The sequence below is a fragment of the Papaver somniferum genome, chromosome 8, assembly GCF_003573695.1.
Source record: "Papaver somniferum cultivar HN1 chromosome 8, ASM357369v1, whole genome shotgun sequence".
In the NCBI taxonomy this organism is placed as follows: domain Eukaryota; kingdom Viridiplantae; phylum Streptophyta; class Magnoliopsida; order Ranunculales; family Papaveraceae; genus Papaver; species Papaver somniferum.
In genome coordinates, this window is record NC_039365.1 from 114350560 (window position 1) to 114367702 (window position 17143).

Sequence of the window (17143 nt, forward strand, 5' to 3'; positions counted from 1 at the left end):
ATCAAACAATTAGTAGTAATAGTAGTAAAGATTAATAGACGTTATAAAAGAGTAAAGTAACCCCACAAATACATCCTATTAATTGATTTACCAAACCAATCACCACAAAAAAACTATAAGAAACACCTTTTATTCAAATATAATTACAAAAATAACCCCACCACACTCTTAAAAGAACAAAAGCTCACTTATTATTACTTCAGTTTTTTATGCACACCAAAATTAAACAAAGCATTTCCTTTTCTGTAATCACTTCTTGTGTAACCCTAGAAAGAAAAAAAAAACCCAGATTTTGTTTTCTCACATGGACCCCCAACATTTGAAGAATTTCAAATTTTAAATTCAATGTTTTCTGGGGATCTCAACTTTCACACAGAGAAGTAGAAGTAGAAGCAGTAGCAGCAGCAGCAGAAGTAGGAATTATTGGTGTTCTCACCATGGGTGATTCAGCTTGTATCATGCAAACATTCTCTTCTGAAACTCACCATGATACTAAAGAGGTTTGTGGGAAAACAATTCTGATTTAAACATTTTGTTTTTGTTAACGGGGTTTTGATATTTTGATGAAATGTGGAGTCGATTCTTTGTTTAGCTTGATTTAGGTTTACTCTTCTTGCAATTTCTTTCATGGGATTTTCAAATTACAATCTTTTCTTTGTCCTAGTTTCAAACTTTTCTTGATTACTTATGAAATATTTGTCCTAGGGTTTGATGTGATCTTTGAAATCTGATGGTTGTTCTGCCATGTGCTGGGATTGTATGCTTTTGTGTTCTTAGAGAGAGTTGCGAATTTTTGACTTCGGATGTGATAATTTTGTCTCAGGGGAACCCAATGCGTGCTCTCGGAGAATCAATCTCGTTTGGGAGGTATATGACGGAGCCTCTAGATTGGGAGAGATGGTCTTCTTTTAACAATAATAGGCACTTAGAGGAAGTTGAGAAGTATTCTAGACCGGGGTCTGTTGCTCAAAAGAAGGCTTATTTTGAAGCACATTACAAGGCAATTGCTGAAAGGAAGGCTGCAGCAGCAGCTGCTGCCGCGGAGGAGGCGGCTTCTTTGGCTGCCAATAAAGATGTCCTTGAACCGGAAGAACAAAGCAGTGGGATGAGTAGTGGTGGTGATATGGATCCGGAGCTAGATGAATTGTGTAATGATGTGGTTGTTGATGACGCAGAGGTGTTCAATGCTGATGTTGGGTGTGACGTTGATGCTAATGTATGCAACTCTGGTTATGAAAGTTGTAGCTTCGAGACATCGAAAGTGGAAGAAGTGGAACCTGTAATTAAAGAGGAGATTCTTGTGGAGGATTATAAGCAGATTGAGTCACCAAACCAGCATGAAGATGTGAATACCAAGAGGAATGATATCGGGGTAGAGATTTGTATAGTGAAGCATATTGATAAGTCACCATTAGAGGTATAGTAGTTGTTCTCTTTTTTCTTATTCTTCGTGTTAAGATTTTTTGTTATTATACTCACTTATTGGTTTGTGGAATTCCAGGAGAGTATCCCTGCCATACAGGAGCTTTCAAAGTCGGCAACCGAAGGAAAACCAGCGGCCTCTCCATTTTCCAGCAAAGCATTGAAAAACCCATCCTCAGCTGCTAGACCCAACACTCCTGTTAACGCTCAGAGTCCCAGCACTTCTTCCTACTCGAGGAGACCAAGCAATCCTGTTCTCCCCCAGAGACCAAGCACTCCTGTTCAACGCCCGAGACCAATTGCTCCTGTGCAACATCTCAGACCAACCACTCCAGTTCAATCTCGCAGACCAAGCACTCCTGTTCAATCTCGCAAGCCAAGCATTCCCGTTCAACCTCTGAGACCAAGCACTCCCGTTCAATCTCGCAAGCCAAGCATTCCCGTTCAACCTCTGAGACCAAGCACTCCCATTCAATCTCGTAAACCAAGCATTCCCGTTCAACCTCTAAGACCAAGCACTCCCGTTCAATCTCGCAAACCAAGCATTCCCGTTCAACCTCTGAGACCAAGCACTCCTGTTCAACGTCTGGCTCCTGGTCAACCTATGAGACCAAATGCTCCTGTTCAACCCCGCAGACCAAGCACTCCTGTTCAACCCCGCAGACCAAGCACTCCTGTTCAACCCCGAAGACCAAGCACTCCTGTTCAACCTAGAAGGGAAAACAATGCCACTCCAAACAATAAGAATTCTGCAAGAGATGCCATGGATAAAAATATATCAACTCCAATATCACTTCATATGTCAATCAATTTTACACCTTCCCCAAGTCGTTCTGGTGAAATCAGTAAACTGTCTTCGCCCATTCTTTACAAGAATCGAGACTCCAGAGTTGCTTCAATTCCGAATAACACATCCAAGGACTGCTCGACTCCTCTCAGACCTCCATCTAGGGTGATTATGTCCCCCCTGTCCCAATCTTGGTTTCTTTCTATATGTTATTCTGTAAGCAGGATATAGAAACAAAATGCAACTGAAATAATTTTGTGGTTGAGCTGCAGGCCTCTGCGAGCATGAATGGAGTTCCGAAACCTCGTCCAGTAACACCTCAATTTGGGAGTAAAAGGTAATTATTATCTATGTCTAGCTTCAAGACTTCGGGTTTAAACATTTTAATCACATCCAGATATGTATGTTCCACTTTTAGTGTTTGCATTGCTGAGGCAACTATAAGTTTCTTTGAGGAAGTTACTTTAAGACTTGTTTGCTTTAGTCTATTCTTGTTGTGCAGTGAGGCTGTGCAATTAGGACTGCAACATTTTTATAATATATAATTTTCCTCAGTGCTGATAAGTTAGATTGAAACAACTGATCTAAGCATGTGAGTATCACAGGTTCCAAGTGCCACCCCTTGGAAACACAGCTCCTGCGAGCAGAAAATTGGATGTGAATTGTCGATCCGTCTCGATAAAGTAAGAAGCTACAATACTTGCAATGGACAATGCTGGAACCTTTTTCTGGTAAGCTCATATTACGACAACTAATGTCACCCTTCATGCATTGCAGGTCTAAAGCACCGCTTGGAAACAAAGCTCCTGCAAGCAGAAAACTGGATGTGAAATGGCAATCTCTCACTATAGAGTAAGAAGCTTTTATACTTGTTGCTTCATTGCTTGACAAAATTGTAACTGTCTCTTTTTAATTCTTGTTTTGTGACTAAGTGTAGCTGGGACTAATTTCCGCATTTGTGAATTACAGGTCTAAAACACCCACATCCCCTGCAAGCACCAAAATAGATGTGAAATGTCAATCCCTTTGTATAGAGTAAGAAGCTTTTCCATCTGCTCTTGGATATGGATCCTGTCAGTGTTAGAGACAAATATAACATTCCCATCTATCAGAAACTTCTTCGAGTTTAACGCTAATGTGAATAATTGTTAGGTAGTGATTTAGATTCAGCAAATAGGTTAAGCGCGCAGGTAAGAAGACCACTTTAGCTTTCTGCTTAATAAAATTAATTCCTTGTGGATCCTCAGTGCATTTACACCTTAAAGGAATCTCATATCTATCACGGCAGGCAGACCACTTTAGCTTTCTGCCTAAATGAAATTGATTCCTTGTGCATCATCGGTGCATTTACACCTAAAAGAAATCTCATATTTTCATGACAGGCATCCAAGTTCTTCAAGTTCTTCGAGTTCATCCAGGAATAAAGCTTGGTCCCCTGTTGCCTCCTCTTCCTTTAACTTCAGGACTGATGAAAGAGCTGCAAAACGGAAGGAGGCAAGTCTTGGCTCAGTTTTCACTTTGGAGTTTTCTGTTAATGAGCAATATCAATGTACTTGTGCTGTTTGATCATTTTATATTCAATATTCTTACCTGTTTTACCATCGCTCTCCCAGTACTTTCAGAAGCTTGAAGAGAAATTCAATGCCAAGGAGGCACAGAAAATGCAGCTTGAAGCGAAGTCTAAGGTATTTATACTGTCTTGACTTTGATATATTAACATGGGTTGCCCAGATATTGTTATTTGGTAGAATCAGTATAGATCTGCTGAGTTTAGCTATAACTATTTTTGTCATTTGGCCAGAAAATGGGTTAACAGGTAAAAGGGTTTCAACGTTTTACTTGTGTCGACCAGGCTATATACCCATGAGTGTCATCCTTCTTAACATTGAAATATAAAATAAATTAGTTTCATTCTGTGCCTCTCATATCTCTACGATATGGTAGAACCTTAATACACAGTTATACACTCACAAGTGCTTCGACAAAAAAAAGCCTTCAACTTTCCTTTTTCTGGTGTGCAGGAAAAAGATGACAACGAAGTTAGAAAACTGCGGCAAAGCCTCAGTTTCAAGGCCAAACCCATGCCGAATTTCAGACAGGATCAGCAAAGAGTTCTCAGAACCTGGAATTTTGGTGCATAAGGATTTTTCAGAAAGGCGATCAAAAGAAATTCAAAAGTATAAAGGCCATTGATTGTAATTGGTGTTTGCTGAAGACAAATTGAAATCAAGAGCCAATTGCATTCATTGGAACAGCATTCATGTTCATAGAGACGATGTTACTTTGAGATTTGTGAAAAATTCAAAGTCCCCCTGTTAGATAACAAAGGATTGTAATCCTTACATGAACATTGGCGTCTGCATGTTAAATAATATGTTCTAATATTAACTAAATCCTGTAGTCCCTCTGTTAGATAGCCAATTATGTTTTGTAATCGTCCGGTGGTAAATTAACTGAGTACTTGAATCCCATTAGTCAATCTATAAGAGTTTGCTTAGTTGTGTGCTCTGTTAGCAATCTTTTAAGAGGATTCTGCATTTGGGGATACCCAACAAATTGGGGAATATATATATTTTCTTTTTCCTGTAGGCACTGTAAAATCTTGCCGACTGCAACAACCGGCATTGAAAAATCATGTCGGCCGTAACAAAAAGTATCCCCAAATGTGGGTTCTTTAAGAGCAGTGTGAACAAAAAAGTTTAAACTCATCAAATGTCAAAAAAGTTTAAACTCATCAAATGTCAAAAAAGTTTAAACTCATCAAATGTGGGTTCTTTAAGAGCAGTGTCCACATAAAAGTTTAAACCAAGGGCTTAGCATGAGATTCTTTATCTGCTTTCCTGTTTCTTTTGGTGGTAGAGATCCAACTAAATTATTCTCCAAAGCTAGCATAGGGGAAGTTTGAAAGGTTTTTTAAGAGGAGTCTATATGGGGATCTTTTGTTTGCTGATGATATGGTGAAGCAACGTCAATCTTATCTTTTATGTAGGAAATACCATTTGGTCCTAAAAATAATATATCAGAGAGAGTTTGGTCCAGTTGACCTAGTCAACTGTCTATTTGGTCCATTTTTATTCGCCTGGCACGCTTAACTCAGACGTAACTGGAGGGTACAATTAAGGTTGTACAGAATGTCCAGAAAGCCTACGGCCTGTCATGTACCGCCCAGATCCGAAGGAGGCCATGGGCTTACCCGGCCTACCCGATAATTACAAGTGGGCGGACTCGGAATATTGTTCAAATATTAGGGTCCGGCCTGTTTGCATGTCCTGTAGCCTGTTTAGCTACCCAACCTGCTTGACTGCCCGATACCGGTTTAGTTACCCTGCCTGCCTAATAACCCATCTAGATAGTGCATAAATTAGATAGGCTAAAGTATAAAGCGCATAAAAAGAAATATATATAGATTTTATTAACATAACTTTCCCCTTCTTTCTTTATTGCTTCTTCAATAATCTTTTTTTTTTAATAAGAAAGATAATAATTTTATTAAGCTGAAAAGGCTTACAGATATGTGTCTTTTTGTAGACATAATTCTAGCCAAGAAGGGATTGCCTCAATCCATTCTTCAGCAGCACTTGAGTTTCTTGCATATTTTGCTATTGAGTCTGCCACATGATTAATGTCTCTATGGACATGGGTACATAACCATTCTTCAAAATAATCTAATAAATTTAAACTATCTAAGATAATATTTCTAGTTGTCCATTTGATTGAACTTAAACTGCCATTGAGAGCTCTGATTACATTCTCACAGTCCCCTTCCAGATGCAATTTCCTTATTTCTTTTCTCCTAGCCCAAATAATTGCCTCCAACAGTGCCTTTGCCTCCGCTTGTCTGGGTCTATTGCTTTTGTATAGCAGCATCTACCTCCATCTCTAACACCTGCATAATTGCGCAATATTAGCCCAATTCCTACATCTTTATGTTCTTCTTTGAAAGAAGCATCAAAGTTCAGTTTAACAAAAGATGATTGAGGACATGTCCACTGGCCAATACTGGTTATGCCAGAGACTGTCTCAGTGATATGACTACTACTAATTCTATGTCAGTCTGAGTAATCATTTGTTATCATAAAAGATAGTTGATTAACATTCATAGTAACACCATCGAAGACATTTTTGCATCTGGCCTTCCATATGTGCCAGATCACAAAGGCATACCAGTCCAACATTGCTGCAGTTATGTTCTGTGATGTACTTACCTGAAACATACTCAATAACTAATCCTGAAAAACAACATTAGCAGTTTCATTTACAAATTCCACATTCACCGAATTCCAAACAGCTTTCGCAAATGTACATTCAATAAACAAATGATGCATTGATTCAGGACAACCATTACAGTTGGGGCATTGAGTATTAATATGCTGACAGTGTCTAGCTAATCTATCATTAGTAGGTAAGCAACTAGTAATGCATTTCCAAAGAAAGTACAACAAATTTTGTAGCAAATTTGTTTTCCAAAACAATTTCCAATCAACAACAGTATTAGGGATAAAACCATTAAATGCATTAACTTCATTTAGGATAGTCTTATAAGCTGATTTAACAGTAAAATCTCCATTCGGACTAGGCTTCCACCTAATATGATTTTTTTCCACTAAAAGGAATCCTAATATCAAGGATTTTACTAACTGTAGCACTATCAAATAGACTAGTAATCATGGGAACATTCCAGGACATAGTACCACTATCAATTAATTGAGAGACATATTCGATATTAGTTGAAGCAAAACGAGTATCAACAGTAGTACCTAAGCTAGGAATCCATCTAGTTATAATTTTTTTGAGATTTTAGTGACATAACTTTCCCTTGCTTTTCTTGTTTCCTCATTACTTTAGGTTTTGTTGAATTGAACTGAAAGTTTGAAATCAACACTCTTGTGTTCACTGGCGGAGCAGTTTTCTTCCCTAGTTTGTTGGAAACTTTATAAAACAGTTTAGGTTTTGAGATATTTTACCTGGCGTTTTTAGGGGCCATCCCAAAGGATTTAGGGGCCATCAATTTATACCCAACCAAAGACTCTAGTTAAGGGGTACCCTATATGATATTGAAGTTACATAAATGCCCTTCTGGTAAAACTGTATAAAAACCAAATCAAAAACAATTCTACTCATTTCAACTCTTCTTCTTCCAGTTTCATATTATCTTCCGATTGTGGAAGAAAATTTTTTTTCCTCGTTCAACCGAAACATCGCCGCGAATCGTAAAATCAAAACATCGTCGATTCGATTATAAAACAATGGATAAGAGAAATGAAACCCACAGACCTAGAACCAAAAATGTTGCTCGGGGTATCGATCCAAACATTGGAATTTTAGCAAGAAATAATGAAATTCTTGCTGCAAATGAAGAAGAACGCGAAGAACAAGTACCCGGCAATGTAGTCGGTGGTGGCGATTCCGAGACTCAAACACTTCGTCAACTTCAAATGGCCCCAATTAGGTAAGAATCTATCATTTTTGGGGTTTATTTCGCTTTAATTCGTCGAATCGAGAAAAAAAATTTCTAGGGTTTTCGGTTATTTATCCAGATTCGGACGATATGCATGCTCATTTACTTCCGAATGTAGTCGTGTTCTTCATTTTTCAAGAACATCGACAGTATTCGGGAGAAAGATTTGATGATTATCTGCCGAATATTGGTGGCCATATCTTCCTGGATACAAACTGCTAATAATCGGTAGTTTAATGAATTTTTTGGCTACCGAATATATTTAAGTAGACACAAAGTATTCGGAAGAACACTCACTACCGAATGTATATATTGAAAAAATCTCAAAATTTATGATATAGGAAAAATCCCATTTTGGGGCCAGTATTTATTCGGAAGACAATATAATGTTTTATACCTCCGATTGTGTAGGATAAAATTTTAGAGTTTCTGAACTCCAGTTGATGAATATTCGGTTGTAAACGTGTTTAGTTATATTCCGATTGTTTTTCATTCGGAAAAAATATGTGTCTTCTTACTTCCGAATTTGTACATTCGGGTTATAGAGGTGCACTTTTTCTTCCGATTGTGTAGGATGAAAAATTTACAGCTTCTAAACTCCAATTGATGTATATTCGGTTGCAAATATGTTTAGTTAGCTTCTGATTGTTTTGTATTCGGGAACAATATGTGTCTTCTTACGTCCGAATGTGTACATTCGGGTTATATTTCCATACTTTGTCTTCCGATTGTATAGTTTGTAAATATTGTTCCTTTCTTTGTTGTTTAGACAAAGTCGAGAAGGGAGGAAGAAAGTGACAGCTAGTGCTAGGAGGGAAAGGAGTGCCAAAGATAATTCAGGTGCTCAACAAAGCGAACAAGAACAAAGCAGTCAACAAGGAGTGCAACCAACTGTTGAACAACAAGGCAGTGAACAAGGGGTGCGACCAAGTGTTGAACAAGCCGCTCAACAAAGTGCAGGACCAAGTGTTGAACCAGTTGATCCAGTGGCAAGAGTAGAAGAAGAAGGACAACCAAGTAGTACCCAAAAAGCCAAAAAAGGAAAAGATGTTGTAAGGAAGGATATTGCTAAGAAAGCATCACATCTTGTCCCTCAGCACTTGAAGAAGAAGGGTATTCCAGCAGGCACAATCCTTGGACTACCAGCGGATGGAGGAAAATTGCTATTTGGATACAAAGACTCATGGGCCAGAGAAATATATGAAACCGAGGTAATAAAATTACTATTTTTTATTAATGTATTGTCTATGTGTTATATCGTAATACTTGTATTAATAGGATCATCAAGATGCGGTCCGTCTACTCAAACCTACCGCCGCACCAACAAAAATGCTTGCGTGGCCTTTATCCGGTGAATGTGAAAGGTTCAAGACAATTGTTGCCAACTCGGGGTTAGCTAATGCCGCCGAGAATTCATTGTTGGAACATGATCGTGTGGCCATATCGGCGTTCGTGGAGAGAATGTATCCTGAGACCGATACTTTCCATATGCCGTTTGGGGAGATGACGATCACCCCGGATGATGTTGTGCAGATTCTTAACCTTCCCGACCAAGGCACAGCTGTGAAGTTTAACTACACAAAGCAGTTAAGTTGGGCACAACTTTATTCTCTAACTAACAAGTGCTTAGGTTGGGATGAAGAGACAACAACAGCAGAGTTTAGGAGGCATGCAAGTTACAGAACAAGACAGATCAACATTACAGCTTTGATGAATATGTTCGAGGCACCTTGGAGAAGGAAAAGAATGGAACGTTAACTGATGAGCAAGTGAACCACGCTGCCACCGCATATCTCCTTTGTGTATTGGGATGTGTCATATTCCCCAATACTTCTGGCAACCGGATCGACGCCAACCTTATACAACTTTTGGATCCTCTCCATGAAGTCGGTGACTATTCTTGGGGCACGGCATGCCTAGCATTCTTGATGGAAGAGTTGAGAAAGGCTTCGAGGCTAGGAACCTGCCAAGTTGCCGGGAATGTGGCTCTATTGCAGGTTTTTTCTTTAACTCTATAACTCACTCTATAGTTATTCAGTAGACAATACATATGATGCATATCCATAACTCCAAATGACGCATATTCGGTAGGAAATTATCCATCTCTTTTCCCGAATGTTGGTTTTATTGGTTAGTACTTACTTTGTTTTCCGATTATATAATCGGAAATATTCTTTTGATATTAGAACCGAATATACAGGCCAGAAAAGCTATAGGTTACTGAACTCCAAATGACGCATATTCGGTAGGAATTGATCCATCTTATTTTCCGAATGTTGGTTATTCGGTGGCTAGGTACTTATTGTTTTCCGATTATATACAATCGGAAATATTCTTTTGATATTAGAACCGAATATACAGGCCAGAAAAGCTATAGGTTACTGAACTCCAAATGACGCATATTCGGTAGGAAATGATCCATATTTTTCGAATGTTGTGTATTCGGTGGATAGCTACTCAGTTTTGTTTCCGATTATATATAATCGGAAATTATGTTTGGAAATTACTACCGAATATACACAATCTATTTACTAAAACTTGGTTTCTTATGTATATAGGCATGGATCTATGACCACTTCCCTATCCTGAAGTTGGCCGGAGAGAACCCGGGGTGGTGCAAAGGTACTCCTAGAGGAACAAAGTATATATTTGAAGACAACCGTTCTAGGACAAAGGAGCAGCAGTTGATTCGCATGAGGGAGATTTTGGACCAATTGAAGGCCTCAGACGTGCTTTGATCCATACAAGGAAGATCGAGTCAGTGGGCATATAAATGTTCGGTCGGACTTGTCCCTTTATTTTGGACCATTGTGGCACCCCACAGGATATGTGATGTATAACCCCTCTAGGGTGATGCGACAACACGGGTATATACAACATCAACCTCTGGAGAAAATGGGGGATTACTACAAATTGGAGTTGGAGTTGTGTTCTTCTAGTGGTGACAATCTCACGATTGTTCACACAGGCCCACCTACTGTTCTTGATAACTGGGATAAGAGGAATGACTTCATTATCGACACTGGTAGACGAACCATCCGAGGTGATGAAAATTCTCCAGACTATATGAGTTGGTATAACAAGGTATCACATCCTTTGGTTATCCGTGAAATCAAATCCAACACTACTGCGGCGGGTTCAAGTTATAATTGTATCATCAAAGACAAACCAGCTGGTTATGATAGACTGGTGCGTGTTCTTATATTTTTGTTCATTTTATATTATTCCTATAAATCTTAGGTAATTACCGTTTGATGTTATGTCATTACGTATAAAAAACATGAATAGGTTCAAGCGTGTTTCCAAAATGTTAACTGCATGCTTGAAGAGCGGAGATCCCATGCCAGCTGAGAAGATCAAAGAGGCTAGAGATCTAGTTGATAATATGGATAACGAAGATTATGCTGCCCAGTTTGGGGAGAAAGTCACGAAGAGGCATCAGCCCAAGGTGGCAGTATCAAAGACGGGTAAAAGAACTCGAGCTTCATCGAGCGCTGAAGCTGCTCCAACTGAAGGTGCTCAAACTGAAGGTGCTCAAACCCGTGGTCGTGCAGGACTGGGAGGTAGTCACGGTCGTAAAGTAAAGAAGAGCAGATAAATGACAATGATTTTTGTTGTACATTCGGAAATTTGTTTGGGTAACTAAGTTAGACAAGTTCAAATGACAATGATTTGTGTGGTATATTCGGAAGTTTTGGTAACTAATTTAACTTCCGATTATTTCAAAGACAAAATTTGAAAAGTATAAGTTTTTCCAAATTCTGATTTTTGGGCCATCGTACATTCGAACTTTATAAAAAACCTATCCTCCGAATATCACAAGTTCAAAACAAACCACGCCATGGCTCCAGGTGGTTCCAAGGGCCAATATTGAAGGTTAGACATCCCATATTCGGAAGTTTTGGTAACTAATTTAACGTCCGATTATTTCAAAGACAAAATTTGAAAAGTATAAGTTTTTCCAAATTCTGATTTTTGGGCCATCGTACATTCGGAACTTTATAAAAAACCTATCCTCCGAATATCACAAGTTCAAAACAAACCACGCCATGGCTCCAGGTGGTTCCAAGGGCCATATTGAAGGTTAGACATCCCATATTCGGAAGTTTTGGTAACTAATTTAACTTCCGATTATTTCAAAGACAAAATTTGAAAAGTATAAGTTTTTCCAAATTCTGATTTTTGGGCCATCGTACATTCGGAACTTTATAAAAAACCTATCCTCCGAATATCACAAGTTCAAAACAAACCACGCCATGGCTCCAGGTGGTTCCAAGGGCCAATATTGAAGGTTAGACATCCCATATTCGGAAGTTTTGGTAACTAATTTAACGTCCGATTATTTCAAAGACAAAATTTGAAAAGTATAAGTTTTTCCAAATTCTGATTTTTGGGCCATCGTACATTCGGAACTTTATAAAAAACCTATCCTCCGAATATCACAAGTTCAAAACAAACCACGCCATGGCTCCAGGTGGTTCCAAGGGCCATATTGAAGGTTAGACATCCCATATTCGGAAGTTTTGGTAACTAATTTAACTCCGATTATTTCAAAGACAAAATTTGAAAAGTATAAGTTTTTCCAAATTCTGATTTTTGGGCCATCGTACATTCGGAACTTTATAAAAAACCTATCCTCCGAATATCACAAGTTCAAAACAAACCACGCCATGGCTCCAGGTGGTTCCAAGGGCCAATATTGAAGGTTAGACATCCCATATTCGGAAGTTTTGGTAACTAATTTAACGTCCGATTATTTCAAAGACAAAATTTGAAAAGTATAAGTTTTTCCACCAAATTCTGATTTTTGGGCCATCGTACATTCGGAACTTTAAAAACATTATCCTCCGAATATTACAAGTTCAAAAAAAACTGTTTCCTGGAACCAAACAACACCATAATCGGAAAGAAAGTTGACTCATAAAATAACCGAATATTACAATCGGTAGGTTGTTTAACAAAATAATCTACCGATTTCGTATAATCGGCTAGTTTTTATATTAATAATACTCCGATTACATCCATTACATAAAGCTCAAACGGCCTTAACCTTACAATTTCGTCAAAAGCACCTAAATCCATACTCCTAATTGACCATAAAAGTATTAAAACAGATCATAACTTCCAGTGACCATAGAAATTGTCCCTCTTGATTTTGTAGCATCCTTCATGTTCAAATCGTTTCCCGTAGAGGTCCACATACCGGCGATCCACAAGATTTCTCTGAAATTACGAATGAGTAACAAGTTAGTACTAACTTTTGTTAATGTGAATTGGAGTTACAGAGATACTTACTCGTTTTTCATACGTCCACCAAGGAAAAGCGTTCCTAACAAACCGTTCCTCATCTTCAAGTTTGTCAATCTCCTTATCTAGCGCATTCTTTCTCATCTTAATGTCATTGGATGATCTTCGAATTCGATTACCATCTAAGGCCTCAAATACCATTAAGATACGGTTCCATATCTGCTCTTCGGATTCCGATTTGTGGAGCTTGTGAACACGATCATGAGTAGTTACCACAACCAACGCTCTATAAATAGCACAATCTTCTTCTTCGGCAAAAGCAATATCCATGTTTTTTGTTATGAAAATTAAAACTGAAGAGAGGAAAGAGTTTGGTGCAATTGGGGTGATAGATATGAGTTTCTTTATATAGGTTTAGGGTCCAACGGCTCTTTTTGTTTTTCCCAAAAACTCCAACGGCTAATTTGACGAAAGTTGAATGTGGAGAAACCAATAATCGGTAGGTATTGGATTTAGCATATCTACCGATTATGGTAGCTTTCAAAATTTGAATTTGCGGCAACTTATAATCGGTAGGTTTTGTAATATATTTAACTCCCGATTAACGCTGAATCCAAAACACGAACCAAGAAATACTGCACCTCGTATAATCGGACGTCTGGCAAATATTTTGGCCTCCGATTGCATTCGGAGGGTAACAATGTTATCATATCCTCCGAATATATAAGGGTAATTTCGCCATTACGAATTACGCGAGATAAGAGCTGGCTACATTTTCCCTTTGGGTGACCTTTTTTGTTTTATTGTTGGCCCCTAAATCCTTTTGAGTGGCCCCTAAAAACGCCAGGATATTTTAGGATTTGCCCTCCCTGGTAAATCTAAAAATAAAGAAAAGCCTGATGTTATATCCTTTTAGTTAGATGAGTTCTCATTGTTACGTAAATGGAAAGGAAGAGACAAAGCTAGTGGGAATAGGGTGATGCTTTAGGATCTCAAATAAATGGTTAAAGCTCTGAAATCGAGGTCAGTTATCATTTACAGCCACTAGATTTCATATAATGACCACTATTTACTTGATTCCTACTTAAATAGTCATGCTCTTGATATGTGTTTTGAATGAATAAATACGGAGACTAGATATAGTGCAGTGTTTGGTTGGTATGTGTTTTAGACCTGATGGGAAAAAAAGAAGGGATTTGTTGCCATACTGATTACTGTGGACATGTATCTAGTAATTTTAGTCATGTAACGAGTCATCATAGCTTAAAAAAAGCCTGAAAATTTCGGACGGCCTTCGACCGCCATTTTGCGCAGTGCATGGTAATCTTTTCTTGTATATATACATTTGTCCCTCCGACCAAAATTTCCTAACTCCGCCACTGTTTGTGTTGGGCATGTAAAATCCACAAATTCACTGTTCACAGTGGTTTCTACTATTTTCTATAATTCTAGGTTAACATCGATTCAATCTTTTTTAATTTTATTGAAAAGGGTTGTATGTTCGTTTGGAGAAGAAGGAATTGCAAAGCTGCCGATCAGTAGACCAATTATTCGTAGATTTGTTTTGTTTTTAACATGGAATAAAGTTTTCTAGTAGTGTGATGGATTTCACTAGAATTTTTCAAGTTTGGAAAATTTGTTGGGTTTGGATTTTTTCTATTTTATATTTCACAATAATGAATATGAATTGCTTGGACTATCATTTGAGTGAGTTACAAATATATCATCATTCATCAAGCCAAAAAAAAACAACACTAAGTTATTATTTATTTTTTTTGTAGTGGAAATATAGGGAAGATAAAAGAGGCAAAGAGTTTCCATTTATAATAGTAATAGGGTTACATGGATACAATTACATACATATACATGGAATGATGGAAATGGCAAACGCTAGTTGGGCCGCACATCTATGGGTTGTAGGCCCTACAACACTCCCCCTTGTGCGGTCCAGTAGAACTTCATATGTAGTGCTTCACATATAGTACTTCGAATGCAGTTCTTCAAATACTGTCATTTCCTTGATGATTTGTGCTGAAATCAATTGCCTCATTAAAACTTTGACAAGGAAAATCCCAATGGGACAAAACCTTGGTACAACTCTTCACATGTTGTCTCGTATTTTACATGTAGTTCATCACCTGTAATGCGATCTTCAAAGACCGGTGAGTCTAAGTTAATTTCCTCGTTAAAACTTCGTCAGGAAAACCTAGAGGGACAAAACCCGAACTAAAGAAAAATAGTATAATATTAAGAAAACTTAGAACATAGTTCGACTCAAATACGTTGCCTCATTAAAACCTTTCCGAGTAACAAAACCCTGTGGGAAAAAGCAACCTCGGTGCAAGAAAATAGTCCACCACACAATTAGATGCTCCCCTGATGTCAGAATTTTTTTTATAAGTCTAATGCAGTCAAAAGGATTTTATTAGACTTTACTTTTGTGACTTGAATGTTTATAAGACCCTGTTTTGATTCTGGAAGTTACGTTGCTTAACATACTATCGCGTTTCATTTCTTTGATCCAGATATTTTCAGTAATATCAACGCGATCTTTATGTCTTCAATGTTCAACATACCTGATTTTTTTTAGTGTTGTCTCACTAAAAACCTTGTCGAGTAACAAAACCCTTTGGGAAAAACTATTCTCGATCGATCTAAGGGAAAAAGAGTACAACACAGCTTCAATTTCGAAGTAAAATATGTCGATATCATATCCTTGGATCCTCCCCCTGATGTCGGCATCTCCCCCTGATTACTTTCAGAGTTGTTCCAGACAGTTCCTTTAGTCATGTAATTTTCGAACTGAATATAGATAATGACTTAGAAAATAGTCTACCATATCCCCCCTGATTACTTTCTTTAGAGAAGAGATTATTGTTCTTTCATAATCAACAACCTTCGGATTGCACTTTTGTTAGCATTCCTGTTTATGTCTTTGCAGGGATAAAACAAATTTATGTCAATGGTTACTTTTAAGTACATGATTACATTCACTATACCATTCCAATGACGTTGTGTTGGCGCTAAGCTATATCTAGCTAACAAGTTTACCGAGGATGTAACATTTGATCGAGTACATAATGCTACGTACAATAGTGAGTCTATTATACTTAGATAAGGAAAGTTCATCTCCCGACACAACTTCGTCATTTTCCTTTAGACGAATTGGTCATTTATTTACATTTGAACCTCGACTAACCATGGGAGTGGTAGCAGGATGCATGTGCTTGTTAAATTGACTGACAATGGACATATGCAAATTGGTGGAATAATATACCACAATCCCGGTCTTCTAGTTCAGAACATAGATAAGATCGATATCTCCCAGGATTTTCATCTCAAATTCAGATTTTAAATAGCTTGTAAGATCTCTTATTCCATTAAGAGTACTTATCATGTCCATATCGCTGACATAGATAGCTGTAATTCTGAATTATGAACTTATTTAATACGCATGACACAAAGTCTTAATTGTTTATCCCTTCCCAATCAAATAATCACTTAGACTGGTATACCACATCCACCTGATTGTTTAAATCAATAAGTGAGTGTTCCAGTGAAACTGAAAACACACTCCGTTGTTTAGAGTCATTCGACTTGGGAAGCAAAAAGCCATCATGCACTTTTGAAAATATCTTTGATTCTAAATCTCCAGAGATATAAATACATCTACTATGTTTGAAGTTATTTTGAAACTACCAAGCAAACTAATTAACTGAACATTATGATGTTCAAAAGAGTAAGCGATCTAGGGGTTTGTGAGAAACCTCGCGCCAAAAGGTGATTCTTTATACTTTAAGACCCCATTCTTCTCAGCACACTTCGTGACAAATAACAACATATGTCCCACAGGCTTTACACTTGGTTGGTCAACACACCAAATACCCGTATATTTTTCAAAGAACTAAGTTCTACCTGGATTGCATAGGCCAGATATTCTCTTTATTTGAAATTAATCAAAATAAAACATGGTTCGATCTCATTATGCTCTACTTCTGGAACAACTATTTATGGATTATATCATCACTGTTCACGCATGATCCTTCCATTGACTCATGTGCATTCTCATAACCTGTCGGGATTTCATTGTTCTCTAGAATCATTTAAAACTTTGGAGCATCCTCCTGTTTGATTGATGGACATATTTAGAGACACTCTTATGAGATGGTTTCAGATGATATAATTAGATTGTGCCTAACTCACCTATTTCCTTTATAGGTGAGCACTGA

General features: G+C 37.8%; 1 protein-coding gene across 2 annotated transcripts; it reads left to right on the plus strand.

Moving 5' to 3' along the window:
• Positions 1-220: 220 nt before the first annotated feature.
• On the plus strand, positions 221-4717 carry LOC113302694 (sialidase-like). 2 transcript variants are annotated; one of them, XM_026551633.1, is made up of 10 exons: positions 221-500; positions 824-1417; positions 1502-2374; positions 2482-2546; positions 2815-2892; positions 2987-3061; positions 3179-3244; positions 3592-3703; positions 3823-3894; positions 4231-4717. In XM_026551633.1, exons 1-10 carry the CDS (start codon positions 438-440, stop codon positions 4348-4350), a joined length of 2118 nt encoding a protein of 705 aa, XP_026407418.1. In that variant the 5' UTR covers positions 221-437; the 3' UTR covers positions 4351-4717. The 2 variants fall into 2 exon arrangements, with proteins under 2 accessions (XP_026407418.1, XP_026407419.1); XM_026551634.1 differs by lacking the exon at positions 3179-3244.
• The last annotated feature ends 12426 nt before the right edge of the window (positions 4718-17143 follow it).